The 18583-nt window shown below is 38.5% G+C and overlaps 1 protein-coding gene across 9 annotated transcripts in view; it reads left to right on the top strand.

Moving 5' to 3' along the window:
- The first annotated feature begins 6479 nt into the window (after positions 1-6479).
- EXOC4 (exocyst complex component 4) overlaps positions 6480-18583 on the top strand; it is an 818008-nt gene continuing 805904 nt past the window's right edge. For all 9 annotated transcript variants that reach the window (XM_017957173.2, XM_017957174.2, XM_031665916.1 and 6 more), the window contains exon 1: positions 6480-6616. In XM_017957173.2, coding sequence (XP_017812662.2) covers positions 6531-6616 — 86 coding nt within the window. In that variant the 5' untranslated portion in view covers positions 6480-6530. The remainder of the gene's footprint in view (positions 6617-18583) is intronic.

Genomic DNA, 18583 nt, shown 5'->3' with positions numbered 1-18583 from the left:
ATTAGCTGGGTGTGGTGGTGGGTGCCTGTAGTCCCAGCTACTCGGGAGGCTGAGGCAGGAGAATGGCATGAACCCGGGAGGTGGCGCTTGCAGTGAGCCAAGATACAGCCACTGCACTCCAGCCTGGGCAACAGAGCGAGACTCCGTCTCAAAAAAAAAAAAAGGAAAGATGACTTAATGGATCCCAACTTGGGGACTCAAAAGATTTTTCTTTTTAAGTAGAGTTTATAACATGAAAGAAATCATTTGAAAGTATACAATTTGGTGACATTTAGTACATTCACAATAGTATGCAACCATCAACTCTATTTAGTTCCAGAACATTTTCACTTGTGCACTCTATGCATTCAGTGTTTATTAAATGATGGAATTTGGGAGAGAAACTGGGGGGCCATTGCAGTCCGAGCTCAACAGCGATCAGGCCTGCATCTCACAGAAACAAAAAACATTCCTCTTTCAATGAAGCTGTCCTTTATTATGGAAAATAATATCCTTGACCAACTTCCTAAAACACTCAGAAACTCAAAGGCAACATGAAGATTAAATCACAATTCCCCCATTAGACAACATAGGCTGAACAAGGTATTGAGAATATGGACAAGAAAATTAACAGCTTATTGTAATCTACTTCTAACATTTTCCTCCAAATAGAATATACTATGTGTATATGTTTAACTAAGCTTATATTTAATTCAATGTAATTGAAAAAGCTAACATACAATTTAATTCCTGAATAAAATAAAAGTTGTTTTTTATACGGCGACAGAGTCATTGACTTTTCCCTTCAGTTTATAATCTATATCCTATACCTTGATTTACTCAGCCTTGGCTAAAGCACATCTTTAATATCTTAGCTGAGCTGACTTTTAAGCAGGCAATATTGATGGGGTCAGGGAAGTAGCCCCTTTCCAGGGTTCTGGCCACATAGGTGATATTATGAGACACTTCATTTTTTTGTTTGTTTGTTTGCTTTCAAATCTCCTGTGTCTGTGTTGGGTGTCCTGTAGACACCCAAGCCTGGGCATTTTTTATGAATCTCAGGGAGCCACTCTGCTGCTGAGCTGGCCTCACGCACACATTTCATTTATCCACAATAATAAGAATATCAATACCTTGGATTTATATAGAGCCATTCATCCGAAGAGGTCAAAGCATTTTAATTTAATTGGATGTTCCCGTGGCTTTAAGAGCCCCTAGGTATATTTACAAATGTAATATTAGGAAATGGTCTGCCCTGGTTTAGACAACATAAAACAAGACCTGCATATATACTGGTTTTAGCCGGGCATGGTGGCATGTGCCTGCAATCCCAGCTATTCAGGAGGCTGAGGCAGGAGAATCACTTGAACCTGGGAGGCGAAGGCTGCAGTGAGTTGAGATCACATCACTCCAGCCTGGGCAACAAGAGTAAAATTCAGTCTCAAAAAAATAAAATAAAACAAATTAATTAATTTGGGTGTGCTAATTTATTTATTACTTAATTGTATTTCCATTTTGTGATGAAAGTAGGCCATCGTTTTTGACACTTATCCAATTCTCCTTTAAAGGAAGTACTTTTGTGTATTTCTGTTTATAAAAAGCAACACCTGGAAACTTTTTTTTTTTTTGAGATGGAGTCTCCTTCTGTCACCCAGGCTGGAGTGCAGTGGCACAATCTTGGCTCACTGCAACCCCTGCCTCCCTGGTTCAAGCAGTTCTCCTGCCTCAGCCCCCAGAGCAGCTAGGATTACAGGAGCTTGCCAACACGTCTGGCTAGTTTTTATGTTTTTAGCAGAGACGAGGTTTCGCCATGTTGGCCAGGCTGATCTTGAACTTCTAACCCCAGATGATCTGCCTGCCTCGGCCTCCCAAAGTGCTGGGATTACAGGCATAAGCCACCGTGTCTGTCCCGGAAACTTTGTAAAACACAGAAAAGTGTAAAAAAAAAAAAAAAAAATTACCCATGTTATTGACGCTCAAAACAACTTTGCGATACCCCCAGAGATGTACTTTCAACCAAATTAGTACCATACTTTAGTAATAATAGCTGATATTTACCAAGTGCTGTTAATGTATAACTCACATATTCTTACTAACATTCTCTACGTGACATACAGTGATCACCCACTTTACAGATAAGGAAACTGAGGCAGAGTAAAGTTAAGGAACTTGCCCTAGGTAATCTAGCCAGGAAGTGGAAAGCTGGGATTGAATCTAGGCCATCCTGCTACACAAACTGCATTCTTTTTGTTTTTTTTTTTTTTAAAGGTTTGGTGAAAAACACATAATAAAATTTATGACTTTTGACTACTTTAAAGTTTATAATTCACTGACCTTTAATACATTCACAAGTTATGCAACCATCGACTGTAGTTCCAGAACATTTCATCACTCCAAAAGGAAACTCTGTATCCATTAACCAGTCATTCCCCATTTCTTCCTGCCCTGCAGCCCTTGGCAACCACTGATCTGCTTTCTGTCTGTATGAATTTGCCTATTCTGGATATTTCAGATAAATGGGGTTATACACAATATGGCCTTTTGTGTCTGGCTTTTCTCAGTTAGCATGTTTTCAAGATTTATCAATATTGCAGCATGTATCAGTACTTTTTTCATTTTTATGTGTGAATAATATTACATTGTATGGATACAGCACATTTTGTTTATACTACACTCATACAGTCATATTGTTGCAGTTCATCGATTGTTAAACATTTGGATTGCTTCCACCTTTAGGCTATTTTGAACGGTGTTTTTATGAATGTTTGTGTACAAGTTATTTTCTGAACACTTGTTTTCAATTCTCTTGTGTATATACCTATGAGTGGACTTGCTGGGTCATATGGTAACTTTGTGTTTAATTTTTTAAGGAACCACCAAATTGGTTTCCGCAATGGCTGAACCATTTCACATTCCCAAAAGAAATGTACAAGGGTTCCAGTTTCTCCACATACTTGCCAACATTTATTTTCCATTAAAAAAAATTATAAACAACCTAGTGGGTGTGAAGTGGTATCTCATTATGGTTTTGCATTTTCCTATAATGACTAATGATGTCGAGCATCTTTTTATGTGTTTTTTGGCCATTTGTGCATCTTCTTTGGAGAAATGTCTATTCACATCCATTGCCCAGGTTTTAATTTTTATTTCCTTTTGTGTTGAGTTGTAAGAGTTCTTTACACTGTCTAGACACAGGACTCTTATCAGATACTGTATGTGATTTGCTTTTATTGTCTCCCATCCTGTGCCTGTATTTTCACTTTCTTGATAGTGTACTTTGATGTATGAGGGTTTTTAATTTTAATAAAGCCCAATATATCTATTTTTTCTTTTGTTGCTTATGCTTTTGATGTCGTAGCTAAGAATCATGAAAATTTACCCTTATATTTTGTTCTAAGAGTTTTATCTCTTATATTTAGGTATTTGATCCACTTTTAGTTAATTTTTGCATATTGTATGAGGTAGGGTCCATCCTCAATTTTTTGCTTATGCTTATCCAGTTTTCAACACCATCTGTTGAGGAGAGTATTTTTTCCTTATTGAATGGTAGTGTCACCCTTGTTGAAAATCAATTGACCGGTCGGGTGTGGTGGCTCACACCTGTAATCCCAGCACTTTGGGAGGCCGAGGTGGGCAGATCACCTGAGGTCAGGAGTTCAAGAACAGACTGGTCAACATGGCAAAACCCCGTGTCTACTAAAAATACAAAAATTAGCTGGGTGTGGTGGTGGGCGCCTGTAATCTCAGCTACTTGGAAGGCTGAGGCATGAGAATTGCTTGAAAACCTGGGAGGCAGAGGTTACGGTGAGCTGAGATTGAGCCATTGCGCTCCAGCCTGGGTGACAGAAAGAGACTCTGTCTAAAAAAAAAAAAGAAAAAAAAAAAAAAAGAAAATCAATTGATCATGGATGAATAGGCTTATTTCTGTATGGCTTATTCTATTTATCTATGTGTTTATTTTTAGGCAAGTACCATACTATTTTGATTACTGTGGATTTTTAGTAAGTTTTGAAATCAGGAAGTGTGAGACCTCCACATTGATTTTTTTTTTTTCCCCAAGATTGCTTTGGCTATTTGGGGCTCTTTTAATTTCCATATGAATTTCAGGATCAGTTTTTCTATTTTTGCACAAAAAGCCTAGTGAATTTTGACTGGAATTACATTGAATTTGTAGATAGCTTTGGGGAGTTTGGCTATCTCAGCAATATTAAGTTTTTCAACCCATGAACAGGGATGTCTTTCCGTTTCTTTGAGTCTTCTTTTATTTCTTGCAGCAATGTTTTGTAGCTTTCAGTGTAGTAGTCTTTCACTTCCATGGCTAAGTTTATTCGTAGGCATTTTATTCTTTTTGCTGCTATTGGAAATGGAATTGTTGTGTAAATTTCCTTTTTGGATTGTTTATTGCCAGTTTACAGAAATACCACTGATTTTCTGTTGCTGTTGAATTTGCATTCTGCAACTTTGTTGAGTATTTTATTAGCTCTAATAGTTTTTTTGTGTGTATTATCTAGGATATTCTATATATAAGATCATATCATCCAAAAGTAGATATTGTTTTATTTCTTCCTTTCCAATCTGGATGACTTATTCATGTTCTTGCCTCATTGCTCTGGCTAAAACTTGTTGAATAGAAGTGGCAAAAAATGGTTATCCTTTTTTTGTGTCTAATATTAGTGGGAAGGCTTTCAGTTTTTCATCAACTATGATGATTGCCGTGGGTTGTTCATAAGTACCCTTTATAGTCTATAAGAAGTTTCCTTTTATCCCTAGTTTTCTGAGTGTTTTTATTGTGAGAGTGTTTTGGATTTTGACAAAGCTTTTTTCTGCATCAGTTGAGATGATCACACTTTCTATCCTATGTCCTGCATTCTTAACCAGTAGGCCCAACTGCCTCTCCCTTTCTCTATGAATTATTTAATTTTATAGTCCAGTTTTTGTACTTATACCATAAAAATCTTTTTTTTTTTTTTTTTTGAGACAGAGTTTCCCTCTGTTGCCCAGGCTGCAGTGCAGTATGCACTGGAACGATCTTGGCTGACTGCAACCTCCACCTTCCAGGTTCAAGCAATTCTCCTGCCTCAGCCTCCCAAGCAGCTGGGATTAGAGGCATGCACCACCATGGTCCGACTAACTTTTGTATTTTAGTAGAGACAGAGTATCACCATGTTGGCCAGGCTTGTCTTAAATTCCTGGCCTCAAGTGGTCTGCCTGGTTCGGCCTCTCAAAGTGTTGGGATTACAGGTGTGAGCCATCGCACTTGGCCCAAAAATCTTATTTTCTTTAAGAGCCATTAAAATTAAGATTCCCAGAAGCTATATGTTATTTACTCATTTGAATCTTACATAATTTATTTAATACTTCTGTGTTATTTCAAAAATGTCAGTACCCTATCTTTATTTCTTTAGGAACAAAGTCCCTAGAACTGGAATTATTGGGCCAAAGGTTATGAATACTTTTAAGTTATCATGTCATATATGTGTGTGTGTCATCTTCAACTAATTTTTAAAAATGTGAACTTCTACCAGCTCGATGTCTATTTATAAAAGTAGTTGATGCATTCTGAGTTTGCTGCTCCACAACTCCAGGACCTCTGAGTTAGTTTGCTTTCTATTCATTTAAGTTCTTCAATCTTTATTGTTACTGAGCAAGCCGCCTCCTTCCCTACTTTTAATTTTTATTATTCTTGTTCCTCAGTCTAACCACTTTCCACACACATTCTGGTCTTCTTTTGTTCACGTGGTCTTATGAATTAACGACTAAGCCAACGGAACCAAATGCAGGAAATACTAAAAGCTTACCGGTAAAAGTATTAACACAAATGTGCATTAATACTAACTATTTCATTTAGCTTGAAAAAAGGAATCTGCAGTGTGGTCTGTTTGTTTTTCGCTTATACTGTCTTTTCTTCATCGATATTCATTTGTTTATTCCTGTGCATGTGTTTTTAGGGCTATCTGGAAATATAAGAACACTGGGGAAAATTGAACTCACACATAAACCTAATGTAGAAACATTAGTTTTACAGAACACTAAAGAAAAGCATTTCTGCTTGTATTCATTTTCGTATTTTATTGGATTTTTAAAAAAATCACTTGCGCTTAAGGCAAAAACTTCGCACATAGGCATCCAGCAGAGAACCCCTCTTTCATTTAAATGCACACTCTAACAAATTTTGGCATCATCGGATAAATTTGATTTAAAGCCTGACAAAATTCTAAAAGCAAGGAAGCCGAAAAAAGCTCGAAGTCAGAATAAAGATAAATGAAGACACTCATTACAAGACTCACGAAGTTGCAGCTGGTTTAGCTTTCCTGCGCGCCCAGGAGACGGAGAAGGAAAACTACGACTCCCAGAGTGCTTAGAGCGAACACACGCGTCGTTGCCTCAAAACCTGTTCCGTTAGTCCCGCCTCCTCACTTCAGTGATTGGATTTTCCACTTCCGCGCCTCTGGAATTCTCCTCACCCATTGGTGGAGACTCCAGCTGGGTCAAATGCAGAATTTACGCACTCTTGGCTTCCTTGGAGCCTAGCGGCTCTCCCCGCGTCCAAGATGGCGGCAGAAGCAGCTGGTGGGAAATACAGAAGCACAGTCAGCAAAAGCAAAGACCCCTCGGGGCTGCTCATCTCTGTGATCAGGTGAGGGAGGCAGGAGGCAGGGTCTGGGGACTGGGGGCAGTGGCTTAACCTCCGCTTTGGAAGGGAGAAGGGTTAGCTGGGTCCCACCCTGCTCTCCCTTCCCTTTCCTCCTTGCCTCCCGCAGCCCCTCCCCAGGGCCCTAACCCCTCCCCAGGGCCCCAGCAATTCTCCCCCCACTTTTTTTTTCTGGGGTTAGCTATAGAGAGAGGAGCCCCGCCTCAGTCTTTTCTTTAGGGGCAGCACCTTCTATTACAGCCTCGGGGCCCCAAAGCACGCTATTTGGGTTTGGTAGAGAAGACCAGATGAAGGTGTGTTTATTGATTCCTAAAATGCCTATTTATTGTTTGCCTGTAGCAGCACTCACTGAGAAAGGCGTCTTGTTTCCTGGACTTTGGGATGTAAGGCCTTGGAGTCCGGAGACTCCTGTGATGAGTTGCAGATTGTGTTTTCACACTCTGGATACTTTCAACCACCTGTGCGTGGCCACAGCCACAAATACAAGAATCTGCAGCGAGCTGGTAGGAGGACTGGGTTTGAAGGCACACATCGGTTTTCGATTTTTGCTCTGCCTTTTCCTGCCTTCCCATTCTGGTCCATTCCTTAAAAAAACAAAACCAAACCAATTTCAGATTATCTTCCATGTACTCCCGCTCTGCACCTCCCAGAAGATTAGGGTAGGGGTGGACTGGGAGTGGTGGACCTTTTACGAGCTTTTTTAAAAAAAGTGAAATATATTGAGGATGGGGAAACCCTTTCAAAACCTTGGAGATGATACGGGTACTGACTAAAACCAATCTAAATAAAATTTATTATGGCACGTTTTTTACGTTGTTGGCATTTGAATTTCAACTCATTTATTTTTCGTAAACACTCCTATTTTTCCCCACCAATGCTAAACTTTTGTTTGAATTCTTGCAAGCCTCCTGGAATGTGTTGATCATCTTTTCAAAACCCAGGGCCCAACATTATCTGATAGGTACTAAGCACTTCAATGAATGAATATATCAAACCATTAAAACAGCTTACCACTCACTGACAAAGACACATCTTATGGGTCTTATTTAGGGGGCTTTAAGATTATAGCCTGTTAAATCATTACTGTTAATTTTCTTTTGGGCTTAAGAGAAAAAATCTCTGCGTGGAAATGCTTAATATACTTGGTAGGCCATACAGAGGAAGTGCTGTTCTATTGTGAATCGATAGGCCCACATTCTCGCCGCGACAATATACAGGTAGTGTAGATGTATCTCATGATACTAAAATTCCAATTAGAATGTTTGTTGTTTCCCATCTGAATTTCCTGTGGAATTAGAATTCCTGGACATTTGGATCCTTTTTTGAACTTGTTTGTTTTTTATACCTTATAGTCAACATTCATTTAAACAATAGGTATTTAGTGCCAGTTTGTAGTATGGTGTCTGGCACGTTACATATTTAATAGCATTTGTTGACTGAATGAATAAATGCCCTGAGTTTTGCAAAAATGAAGCAGGCACAGTGTTACCCTTGAGGAGAGTATAGTTTACCTGGGGGATAAAACATGGCAGTAAAAATGATGACGTAAGACTACGAGAGAGACATGAAATGTTATGGAAATCCAGGAGGAGTAGCCTTTTCTAATGAAAGTGAAATGTGCCATCTCGTCTGTTTACTTTTGATTCTCCAAGCTCTTCCCATTTTTTTAATGCTATTTGTGCTTTCTTCAGTGCCAGTTGAATTTACTCTAAATGTCATATTTTTGAAAACAGCATGAAAGCCAACCTAAAGCATTTTTTACTAATGCTAATTCAGAACATACATTGCCTTTGGTTGACCATTCCTTCATGTTCTCCAGGAGGAACCCCGTACTGCTTGATGGCAAAGATTTTGTGGTCATCCATCTCTTATGCCAGTTTATTAATATATGCCCTGCACTTTATTAGGCCTAGGCATTTTTTACTTTGATCTCTGTTGTGCATTATTGCTTTTCTTTTCTTTCTTTCTTTATTTTTTGGGATAGAGTCTTGCTCTGTCTCCAGGCTGGAGTGCAGTGGCGCGATCTCAGCTCACTGCAACCTCTACCTCCCGGGTTCAAGTGATTCTCCTGCTTCAGCCTCCTGCATAGCAGGGATTACAGGTGTGTGCCACCACACCCAGCTAATTTTTGTATTTTTGGTAGAGACAGGGTTTCATCATGTTGGCCAGGATGGTCTCGATCTCTTGACCTTGTGATCCGCCTGCCTTGGCCTCCCAAAGTGCTGGGATTACAAGCATGAACCACCGCACCCAGCTCTCATTTTTCTACTTTATCCTTGATCACCTCAGATCACTGAATAACACTTCTGTTATATATTTTTTATAAGCCTAGTGTAAGGGAATGTCTATACTTAGTATCCTGGGCAAGTTTAGTAAGGCTTGGGATACATTGTTACATATGACCTTGAGACTGAATGGTGTTGATGTTTGTATTTCAACATTTCTTTGAGTCACAGGGAGATTTTGGTGTTGGAGTGAGGATGTTGGTAGCTATAACTTCCTGTTATTTCCTTCCTAATATGCTTTTGAACATACCCAGTGGTTTAAATTCTATAAACAGTGGTAGTGAATGAGAGGACAATGGTTGTATTACTCTGGTGTTTGGGATGGGGAATGGGGGGAGGGTCCTGTGGGTAACAGAACCAGGAATGTATATTTCTTGTTAGTAAATTGTGCTGTCACTTGGAAGTTGCTTCTTGTATTTCTGTTCAATTTCTGTCCTTTGTGTTTTCCTTCTTGCAACATTGTATTCATTATTCTTAATTCCTCATATAAAACTTTGCTTATCTCCTCCTATCTTTTAACTTCTTTTTCAAATTCTCTCCCAAAGACTATAGCTTTCCTAGTTGCTTTGGCAACAAGCCACAAAAAGGAAAACCCATGTTAGGCTCGTGTTTATAAGGTCTGAGTATTCCTAACATGTACCGGGTACCTGCTAGCTCCTTTCATGTTTCCGTGGACTTATTTTGTCACAAAATAAATTACCTGTTAGAGAGTGTACTGTCTTTTGAAAAGTTTGATCAGTTTAGCTTTTTAAAAAATATCTTTTTGTATCACTAAGTAGTAGTTTTTCTTTTTTAAATAGTGAACGTTAAAAATGCTCCTTTAATTCTCTTGCTCACATGTGTGAAAATGTCATTTCTATACTACATTATGATACATTATGTATCATAAAATTTTGTATTTTTTCAGTGCTTTTCCTAATAGTTGGGATAGCTTTTATTGTTACAGTCATTTTTAATATTGTATTCAAAAAACTACAGGTGGATAAGGGTTTGACTTAAGGACAGAGTAGGTGTAGACATGGGGAATATCCAAATCTCATCGCTATTTCCAGCCCTTGTACTAAATAGTTAAATGACTCTATTTTGCTAGTATAAAGTATTTTGCTAGTACAAAGTATTTAAACTTTAAAGCATTTAAAAGCCGAAAATAAAGATGAAGTATAGTGTAATTGTAATGTAAGTATTATATGATAATTTTTAAGTGCCTTGAGACTCAAATAAAAATGCTTAATTATTTAAAAATTATCAGGTAAAAATATTTCAGGGCAGTCAGATGTTTCAAAGGGTAGACTTCCAGGGCTTTACAGAAGAGAACCTCAGGCCTGTGAGTTGGGACTTTGGTGAGGGGACAGATAGTGCTTGGAATTCAGTTTGTTGGAGGCCACGGCCAACTGCAGCTTTTGGTTTTAAGTCTTGCCACTAGCCCTTTAAAATTGAACTAACTGGGGGTACAGAATCCTGATTACCTGCTGATGTGTGATGTACGATTTGGACAGTTTTACACACACACACCTACTTTTCTATTGACTGGCTGATGTAAGATTTGGATGTTTTATGCATACACATACACGTGCACACACACATACAAGCATATACACATACAATTTTTCTACTTTTCTGTTGATTTCCATTGCCAACCTTTTGTTTGGTGGGAAGTCAGAGGAGGCAGCCTCTCTAGATGGGAAATAAGATGGCATTTTGGAGATATTTTATTTCTGAGTTCTTGTCAGATTTTTAATTGGGAAATGTGTCTGCCACTTACTGTTAGGTGATTTGCTTTCCAATTAAATGTTGTCTCTCTTTATAACTTGGCCTGTAATAGCCAGTTTAATTGGGAAGACAAACTTTGGTTGCGACTTCAGGAGACCTTATCGAAACCTTGGAGCAGAGCTTTTGAAGACACACTCTGGTTACAGATGTCAAGGAGGTTTGAAGGCAGTGGAAGGCTCACGTTTTCATCAACTCTTATGTCTTCACAAAAGTTGAAATTTCAAAAACGTAGAAAATCCTTTATTGTAGACACCTGTTAAATTCCCTTCCTCCTTGGAGAGTATTTTGGTCAGCCCTGTGTTTAATTCAAAGTAAACTTTGTTGAAGGGGTCCAGGCTTTACCAGGGCTTTGAACAAACAGCTTTGAGGTTCTTAACACAGTTTGTGGCAGGAAAGGAAAGGAAAGCAGTCAGTCTGTTCCCCTGTTCTGAGCTGAGTCCTGGAAGTTGGGTTAGGTGTTAATGTTCTTTGCATCGCCATCTCTTCTCTCCATTTGAGCCCATCATATAATGGTTTTTTGGTTTCTAGCTCTCTTTGTACCCTGGGACATCTTGGCCCTACCCATGCTGTGTTGTTTGAAAATTACTACTAGAATTCCCAGAAACAGTGCTTCCCGGAAGTCCTGGGATGTCTGGCAGCGTATGTGAATGTAAGGGGCAACACAATTCCCATACTTTGGCTCAGAATTAGTGTCTTGTGGACCCATGTCTTAATGTACCTTGTGTAATTGTTAACACTGGGATTTCCTGAAGGCGTTGAGGCCTGTAGTATTGATGGTGGGTGGTATGGTCAGGTTTTTTCAAGCCATTACTTGTAGATAGATGTGGTCACAGCCTTTGGTGAGAAGTGCTGTGGTGGTGTGTTGTAGTTGAAACTTGCTGTATTACCTGGGTAACCTTAGACCAGTTCCTTGAAACCACCGTGTCTTAGTTCCTTCATTTGGAAAATGGGCTAATACGATCTGTGTTTTTTTGGAACATCACACGAGAGGAGAGTATATAAAAGTGCCTAGCACAGTTTGGCACACAGTAGGCACTCAGATGTTCATTTCCTCCTTTCTAGATCGTAGCCTCTTTTGTTAAGAAGATTCTTTTGATTTTAATAAATTTGCCAGATAGTAACCAGGCTATAAGGGTAATTTTTCACCAGAAGTAACCTTGATGCGTTGACTAGAGTGTTTGATTCCATTCGTCAAGATGTTGTCTTTGTAACCAGGGAATCTTGTACAGCTAAATTAAGATAGTAATTATTTGGTAATTTGAAAATCAGTTACAGAAGCTAGATTTAAATATATGTATAGTTTTGTGGGTATGTAAAATATGTAAAATATAAACACACATAAAGTATAAAACATTTATTAGATTAAAAGACTGAAAAGACATAAATCAAGGGGCCCATACTCTGTTGAGATAATCCTTGTTGTCCTTTATAAAAAGGACAACAATATTGTGTATTGTACAAATTTGTAAAGACTAGAGTCATAGAAACATTGTCCAGCAATCTCATTTCCCAAAATACTACCTGTTTTTCAGGTTTTTGTGTGGATCTTGTCCATGTATATACATTTTTTTAAATATTGCTATACAGTCTTCATAGTTATAAAAGTTTTTTGAGTGGAGGAATTAAACATATACAGAACAATAGGGAAGAAAAAATCACCCATAGTTTCTTTTCTTTTCTTTTTTATTGAGGCAGAGTCTCGCCTTGTCACCGGTGGAGTGCAGTAGCGCCATCTCAGTTCACTGCAACCTCCGCCTCCTGGGTTCAAGTGATTCTCCTGCCTCAGCCTCCCGAGTAGCTGGGATTACAGGCACATGCCACCATGCCTGGCTAGTTTTTGTATTTTTAGTAGAGATAGGGTTTCACCATGGTGGCCAGGCTGGTCTCAAACTCCTGACCTCAGGTGATTGACCTGCTTTGGCCTTCCAAAGTGCTGGGATTACAGGCGTGAGCCACTGTGCCCGGCCCACTTGTATTTTCTTCACTAGCATTATCCACTATTAATACTTTTGCTTCCAGTTTAAGAAAAAGAATCACTCTATTGTTATAAAAATAGTACTCTCATGATAAATAATTCAAAGAATGAAAATGCAGAAAAATGTGAAGATGAAAATAAAAAAAAATTATTTCAAATTTTGTCGTCTATAAGTTATTATCATTGATATTAGATGAACTGAATTCCAGACCCCTCCCTTTTCTGTGTGAATGTATGTGTGTATATGAAATGTTGATGGCCAGAAATAGTTTTTTATTAAATATGGGATCTTACTCTATATACTAATTTTATTTGTCCTCCTTTTTGAAGTACACATGTATATGCTAGAGTGCACAAATCTTAAGTATATGGCTTGATGAATTTTTACCTGTGTAACCACTGTCCAGCTGAAGATATAGAACACTTCCAGCATACTAGAATGATCCTTCTCTACCATTTTTTTCCAGTACCTTTTTTTTTGTGTGTGTAAGGATATCCATTTCCAACACCACTTGTTAAAAAGACTATGCTGTCTTTATTTGCTTTCTTTTGCAACTTTGTCAAAAACCAATTTACTTTATATGTGTGGGTTTATTTCTTGACTTTCTAGTCTGTTCTATTCATGTTTATATTAATAACAATACTGCACTGTCTTGATTACTGCTTTTTTAAGTTCTGAAGACATAGTGTAAGCCCTTCAACTTTTTTTCTTTCTTTTTTTTTTTTTTTGAGACACAGTCTCGCTCTGTCGCCCAGGCTGGAGTGCAGTGGCATGATCTCAGCTCACTGCAACTCCCGACTCCCAGGTTCAAACGATTCTCCTGCCTCTGCCTCCTGAGTAGCTGGGATTATAGGCGTGCGCCACCATGCCTGGCTAATTTTTGTATTTTTTGTGGAGACGGGGTTTCACCATGTTGGTCAGGCTGGTCTTGAACTCCTGACCTCAAGTGACCCACCTGCCTCGGCCTCCCAAAGTAAATGCAGGGATTACAGGCGTGAGGCACCGTGCCCGGCCCCTTTTACTTTATTCTACTTTTTCAAAGTAGTTTTGGGTCTTCTAGGTTGTTTGCATTTTCTTACAAATTTTAAAATAAGGTAGTCAGTTTCTACAATAAAACCTGCTGGGATTTTGATTGGGATTAATATATGAAATTGACATCTTAATATTGAGTCTTCTGATCTATGGATGGGGGTTATATATCTCCATTTAATTCTTCTTCAGTTTATCTCAGCAATTTGTGTGTGTGTGTATGTATGTGTGTATGTAGATTTTAGTGTCTAGGTTTATATGTCTTTGGTCAGATTTATCTCTATTTTAGGCCACTTCAAGTTGTCCTACAGTTCATGGAATGTTGATGTTCATTAAAAAATGCATTTTTTTTTTCTCTTGGTGTTTTGTTTTATATAGTTTGTGTTGCTATGCTCGTTCACTAGTCTTTTCCGCTACTCCTAATCTCTTGTTAATCCCATCTAATGTTATTGTTTATCTTAGATTGTACTTTTCAATCTAAGATATAGAAGCTTATCTTCTTTATCTGGAAGTTTGATTTGGGTCTTTTTCATGTCTCTGCTTACATGTTTAACTTTTCCTGTAGCTTTGTGAACAAATGAAATATGGGTATTATAAGAGTTTTAATGTCCTTGTCTACTAATTTTATCATCTGTGCCATTTCTGGGTTAGTTGCCATTGATTAATTTTCCCTCTTCCTTTACATGCCTTGTAGTTTTTTTTTTTTCTTTCTTTCTGAGACAGAGTCTAGCTAGCTTTCTTGCCTAGGCTGGAGCACAGTAGTGCAATCTTTGCTCACTACAACCTCCACCTCCCAGGCTCAAGTGATCCTCCCACCTCAGTCTCTGAAGTAGCTGAGACTATAGGTGTGTGTGCCACTGCACCCGGCTAATTTTCATATTTTTTTTTAGGTTTTGCTATGTTGCTCAGGCTGGTCTTGAATTCCTGGCCTCAAGCAGTCCGCAGGCCTCAGCCTGTGAACCACCACACCCAGGCATCTTGTACTTTTTGAGTTGATGCTAGACATTGTCAGTTTTATCTTGATGGCTGTTGGTTTTGGATATTTTTGTACTCCACTATTCTTGAGCTTTATTCTGAGATGTGGTTAAGTTACTTAGAAACAATTTGCTCTTTTCAGGCCTTGTTTTATGTTTTGCTAATTAGAAGCAGAGCAACATTTAGTCTAGGGCTAAGATTGTCTCACTACTGTGACAAAATTCTTTTGAGTATTCCACTCAATACCATAAGAATTGTGAAATTTTTTCATTCTGGCCTAGGGCGATAGGCACTATTTTCAGCCCTGTGTGAGTTCAGATCATTAGGCCCTCTAATCCTTTCAGGTTGTTTTCCTGGCCTTGGGTAGTTACCTGTCACATGTGTGCTGATCAATACCCAGCTGATGACCCTCTACAGATCTGCAGACTTCCCTGTGATGCTCTTTCCCATCTCCATTACTGCCCTGCAGATTCTAACCACCTTAATATGCAGTGTTTTGAAACCTGTTTTGTTTGTTTGTTTGTTCGTTACTTTGTTAGTCCCTGTTATTTCTTCTGGGCCTGAAGTAGAAGTCCATCAGCACTTCTTATTTTAAAAAATAGCTCTAAAGGTACTATTTTGGATTGCGTCTTCTCAGAGTGGAAGAATAAGATACTCAAATGTGCTATTTAAAATGATGGCGGCTGGGTGCAGTGATATGTGCCTGTAGTCCCAACTGCTCTAGAGGCTGAGGTGGGAGGATTGCTTGAGCTCAGGAGTTCAACTCCCATTGGGGCAGCATAGTAAGCCATGAAATAAATTATGACCTTTGTCCTTATAGTGGCGAGTTTTTTTTATGTGCTAGGAGTTTAGCTTTGAAAAACATAGGTGTATGCAGTTTAACAGGAAGTAATAAGGGAAAATTCTTGTATTACATTTGATACCTGGTAAGAAAATAAAATATTTCGGCTGGGTACGGTGGCTCACACCTGTAATCCCAGCACTTTGGGAGGCTGAGGTGGGCGGATCAGGATCTCCTGAGGTCAGGAGATCGAGACCATCCTGGCTAACATGGTGAAACCCTATCTCAAATACAAAAAATTACAAAAAATTAGCTGGGTGTGGTGGCAGGTGCATGTAGTCCCTGCTACTCGGGAGGCTGAGGCAGGAGAATGACATGAACCCTGGAGGCAGAGCTTGCAGTGAGCCGAGATAGTGCCACTGCACCTCCAGCCTGGGTGGCAGAGTGAGACTCTGTCTCAAAAAAAAAAAAAAAAAAAAAGAAAAGAAAATACTTAGGAGATTCTTAGGAGACCCTTTTCTGACTTTTATTTATTCTTTTAAAAGTATAAACTCTTTGTCAAAAATAAAGTAGAATATAATTAAAAAGTGTTTTTCCATTTAAAACCTATAATTGTGCTGAATATTATAGGAGAATTATACTAAAAATATCACTTGAGAGCTTGTTAGAAATGCAGAATCTCAGGTCCTACCTGACCTACCTGAGCTGAATCTGCATTTAAAACAACAGTCCCAGGTGATTTGAAAGCACGATAAAGTTTAGGTAGCTCTTAGAACAAGAAACCCCAGGCTTGAAATGTTCTCAACACATAGAAATGATAAATGCTAATGATGATGGATATCCTAAATACCTGATGGTTTGGCTGTGTCCCCACCCAAATCTCATCTTGAGTTGTAGCTCCCATAATTCCCATGTGTCATGGGAGGGACCTGGTGGGGGGTAATTGAATCATGGGGGTGGGTCTTTCCTGTGCTCTTCTCATGATAGTGAATAAGTCTCATGAGATCTGATGGTTTTATAAATGAGAGTTCCCCTGCACAAGCTCTCTCTTGCCTGCTGCCATGTAAGATGTGACTTTGCTCCTCATTCGCCTTCTGCCATGATTGTGAGGCCTCCTCAGCCATGATGAACTGTGAGTCAGTAAACTCTTCTCTTTATAAATTACCTAGTCTCAGATATATCTTTACTGGCATCTTGAGAACAGACTAATACACCTGACTTGGTCATTACACAGTCTATGAATATTACAAAATCACATGTGTGCCATAAATATGTACAAATATTTTCAATTAATTAAAAGAGATACAAGAAGCCAATTGCAATTGTTAAAAATTTTTTTCTGAGATAAACGTTATACAGATATGTTTTTTGAAAAAGCATTCTTTTTTTTTTTTTTTTTTTTTGAGACAGGGTCTCACTCTGTCACCCAAGCTAGAGTGCAGCGGCGTGATCTCAGCTCACTTCATCCTCTGCCTCCCAAGCTCAAGTAATTTTTGCACCTCAGCCTGCTGAGTAGCTGGGACTACAGGTGTGTGCCACCAAGCCCAGCTAGTTTTTGTATTTTTCGTAGAGCGGGAGTTTCACCATGTTGGCCAGGCTGGTCTCAAACTCCTGGCCTCAAGCTATCTGTCTGCCTTGGCCTCCCAAAGTGCTAGGATAACAGGTGTAAGCCACCAGACCCAGCCAAAAACATTATTCTTAAGCAGTGTATATACTGAAATATATACCAACAAAAATGATATCATGTCCAGGATTTGCTTCAAAATAATGAGAGGAGGGTTAGAGTAACTGGGGTTGTCAATGAAGAAGACTGGAATGTGTTGATAATTGTTGGAGTTGGATTTATCTGACAGATCTTCTTTTTTTTAATTTTTTTTTTTTTTTTTTTTTAAGTAGAGATAGAGTTTCACTATGTTGGTTAGGCTGGTCTTGAACTCCTGTCCGCAAGTGGTCTGCCTGCTTTGGCCTCCCAAAGTGCTGGGATTACATGAGCCACCATGCCTGACCTATTTGACAGATCTTTTAATTTTTGTACATGGTTGAAAATTCCATAAAAATTTTTATGTGTGTGTGTGTTTACATATGTATATGTTGCGGGGGAGGGAAGATAGTGAGAAACAAAGTTAATTGATGTTTTAATAGATTAGTATATTACAGAAATGCTATATATTCTTTATGTCCTGTTCTCTCTCCCCTAGACACTTTGAATGATAACATATTTAAATGTCTCTGATTTCTGCATTTAAGAAATCGGCTTCAATTTGTGTAGCCCAGAATTTCCAAAATTTGACCACATAACACCTCTTAATTTTTTGTAAAACATTGTTTCTGAGGAACTCACCAGAAAACAAGATCACTGGACGATGCTTGAAGAAGGATGTGGGGCTGCAATAGAAGTAGAAAAAGAGGTAGAGTTCAGTGACGTAAGAGTAGGGGGGAGATTTTAAGTTGACTTTGTCAACCTTGGGCTCAGTTTTATGCATTAGTGGGGTGATTTTACTTAATATTAGATAATGACCTTCTTTGTTGCCTAAGAGATTTATAGCTTTTGGTCCCCAGAAGTGTTCTATAACTGAGTTAATTGAAATGTTGAAAAACTGGATGTGTTGGGTGTACTCATTGGCCCTAAGTGCTGTCTGAAGCAAGACACCAATGAATTTTCATTGACTTTAAGCAAAAATTGTTTACTGTCACTTGATATTAAATACATCTCTTTGTACTGTTAGGGGATGTTGTTTCTATGCATCAGAAAACTTTTTCAGAGGGACTTATTGTGAATTGCTATCAGTTGGGATAGGATTATCTTGTATTTTGTGTGCTCTAATAAGATATAATTAAGAAACAAGCAATCACAATGTATAATTGAATATAATAAAATCCGATTTAAAAGTGTAGTGTAGATTTGGTTATGCTTTGAGTGAAGCCGTATCTTATATGATTACATAGTGGTGCACATCTTGAACATTTCTTTAATGAGTAATTTTTTACACATTAAACTCATAATTCTGAGTAACTCAGAAAGGATATGATGAGGGTCTCTTATTTTTATAATTCACTGGGAGCATTTATAGACTCTTTGTCTTATACAAACTGTTCTGCTTAGAATAAGAGGCTTGGAAGACTTATTTCTTAACTT

Source organism: Papio anubis, chromosome 4, assembly GCF_008728515.1.
Source record: "Papio anubis isolate 15944 chromosome 4, Panubis1.0, whole genome shotgun sequence".
Lineage (NCBI taxonomy): Eukaryota > Metazoa > Chordata > Mammalia > Primates > Cercopithecidae > Papio > Papio anubis.
This window is presented reverse-complemented; position numbering and strand designations above follow the sequence as displayed.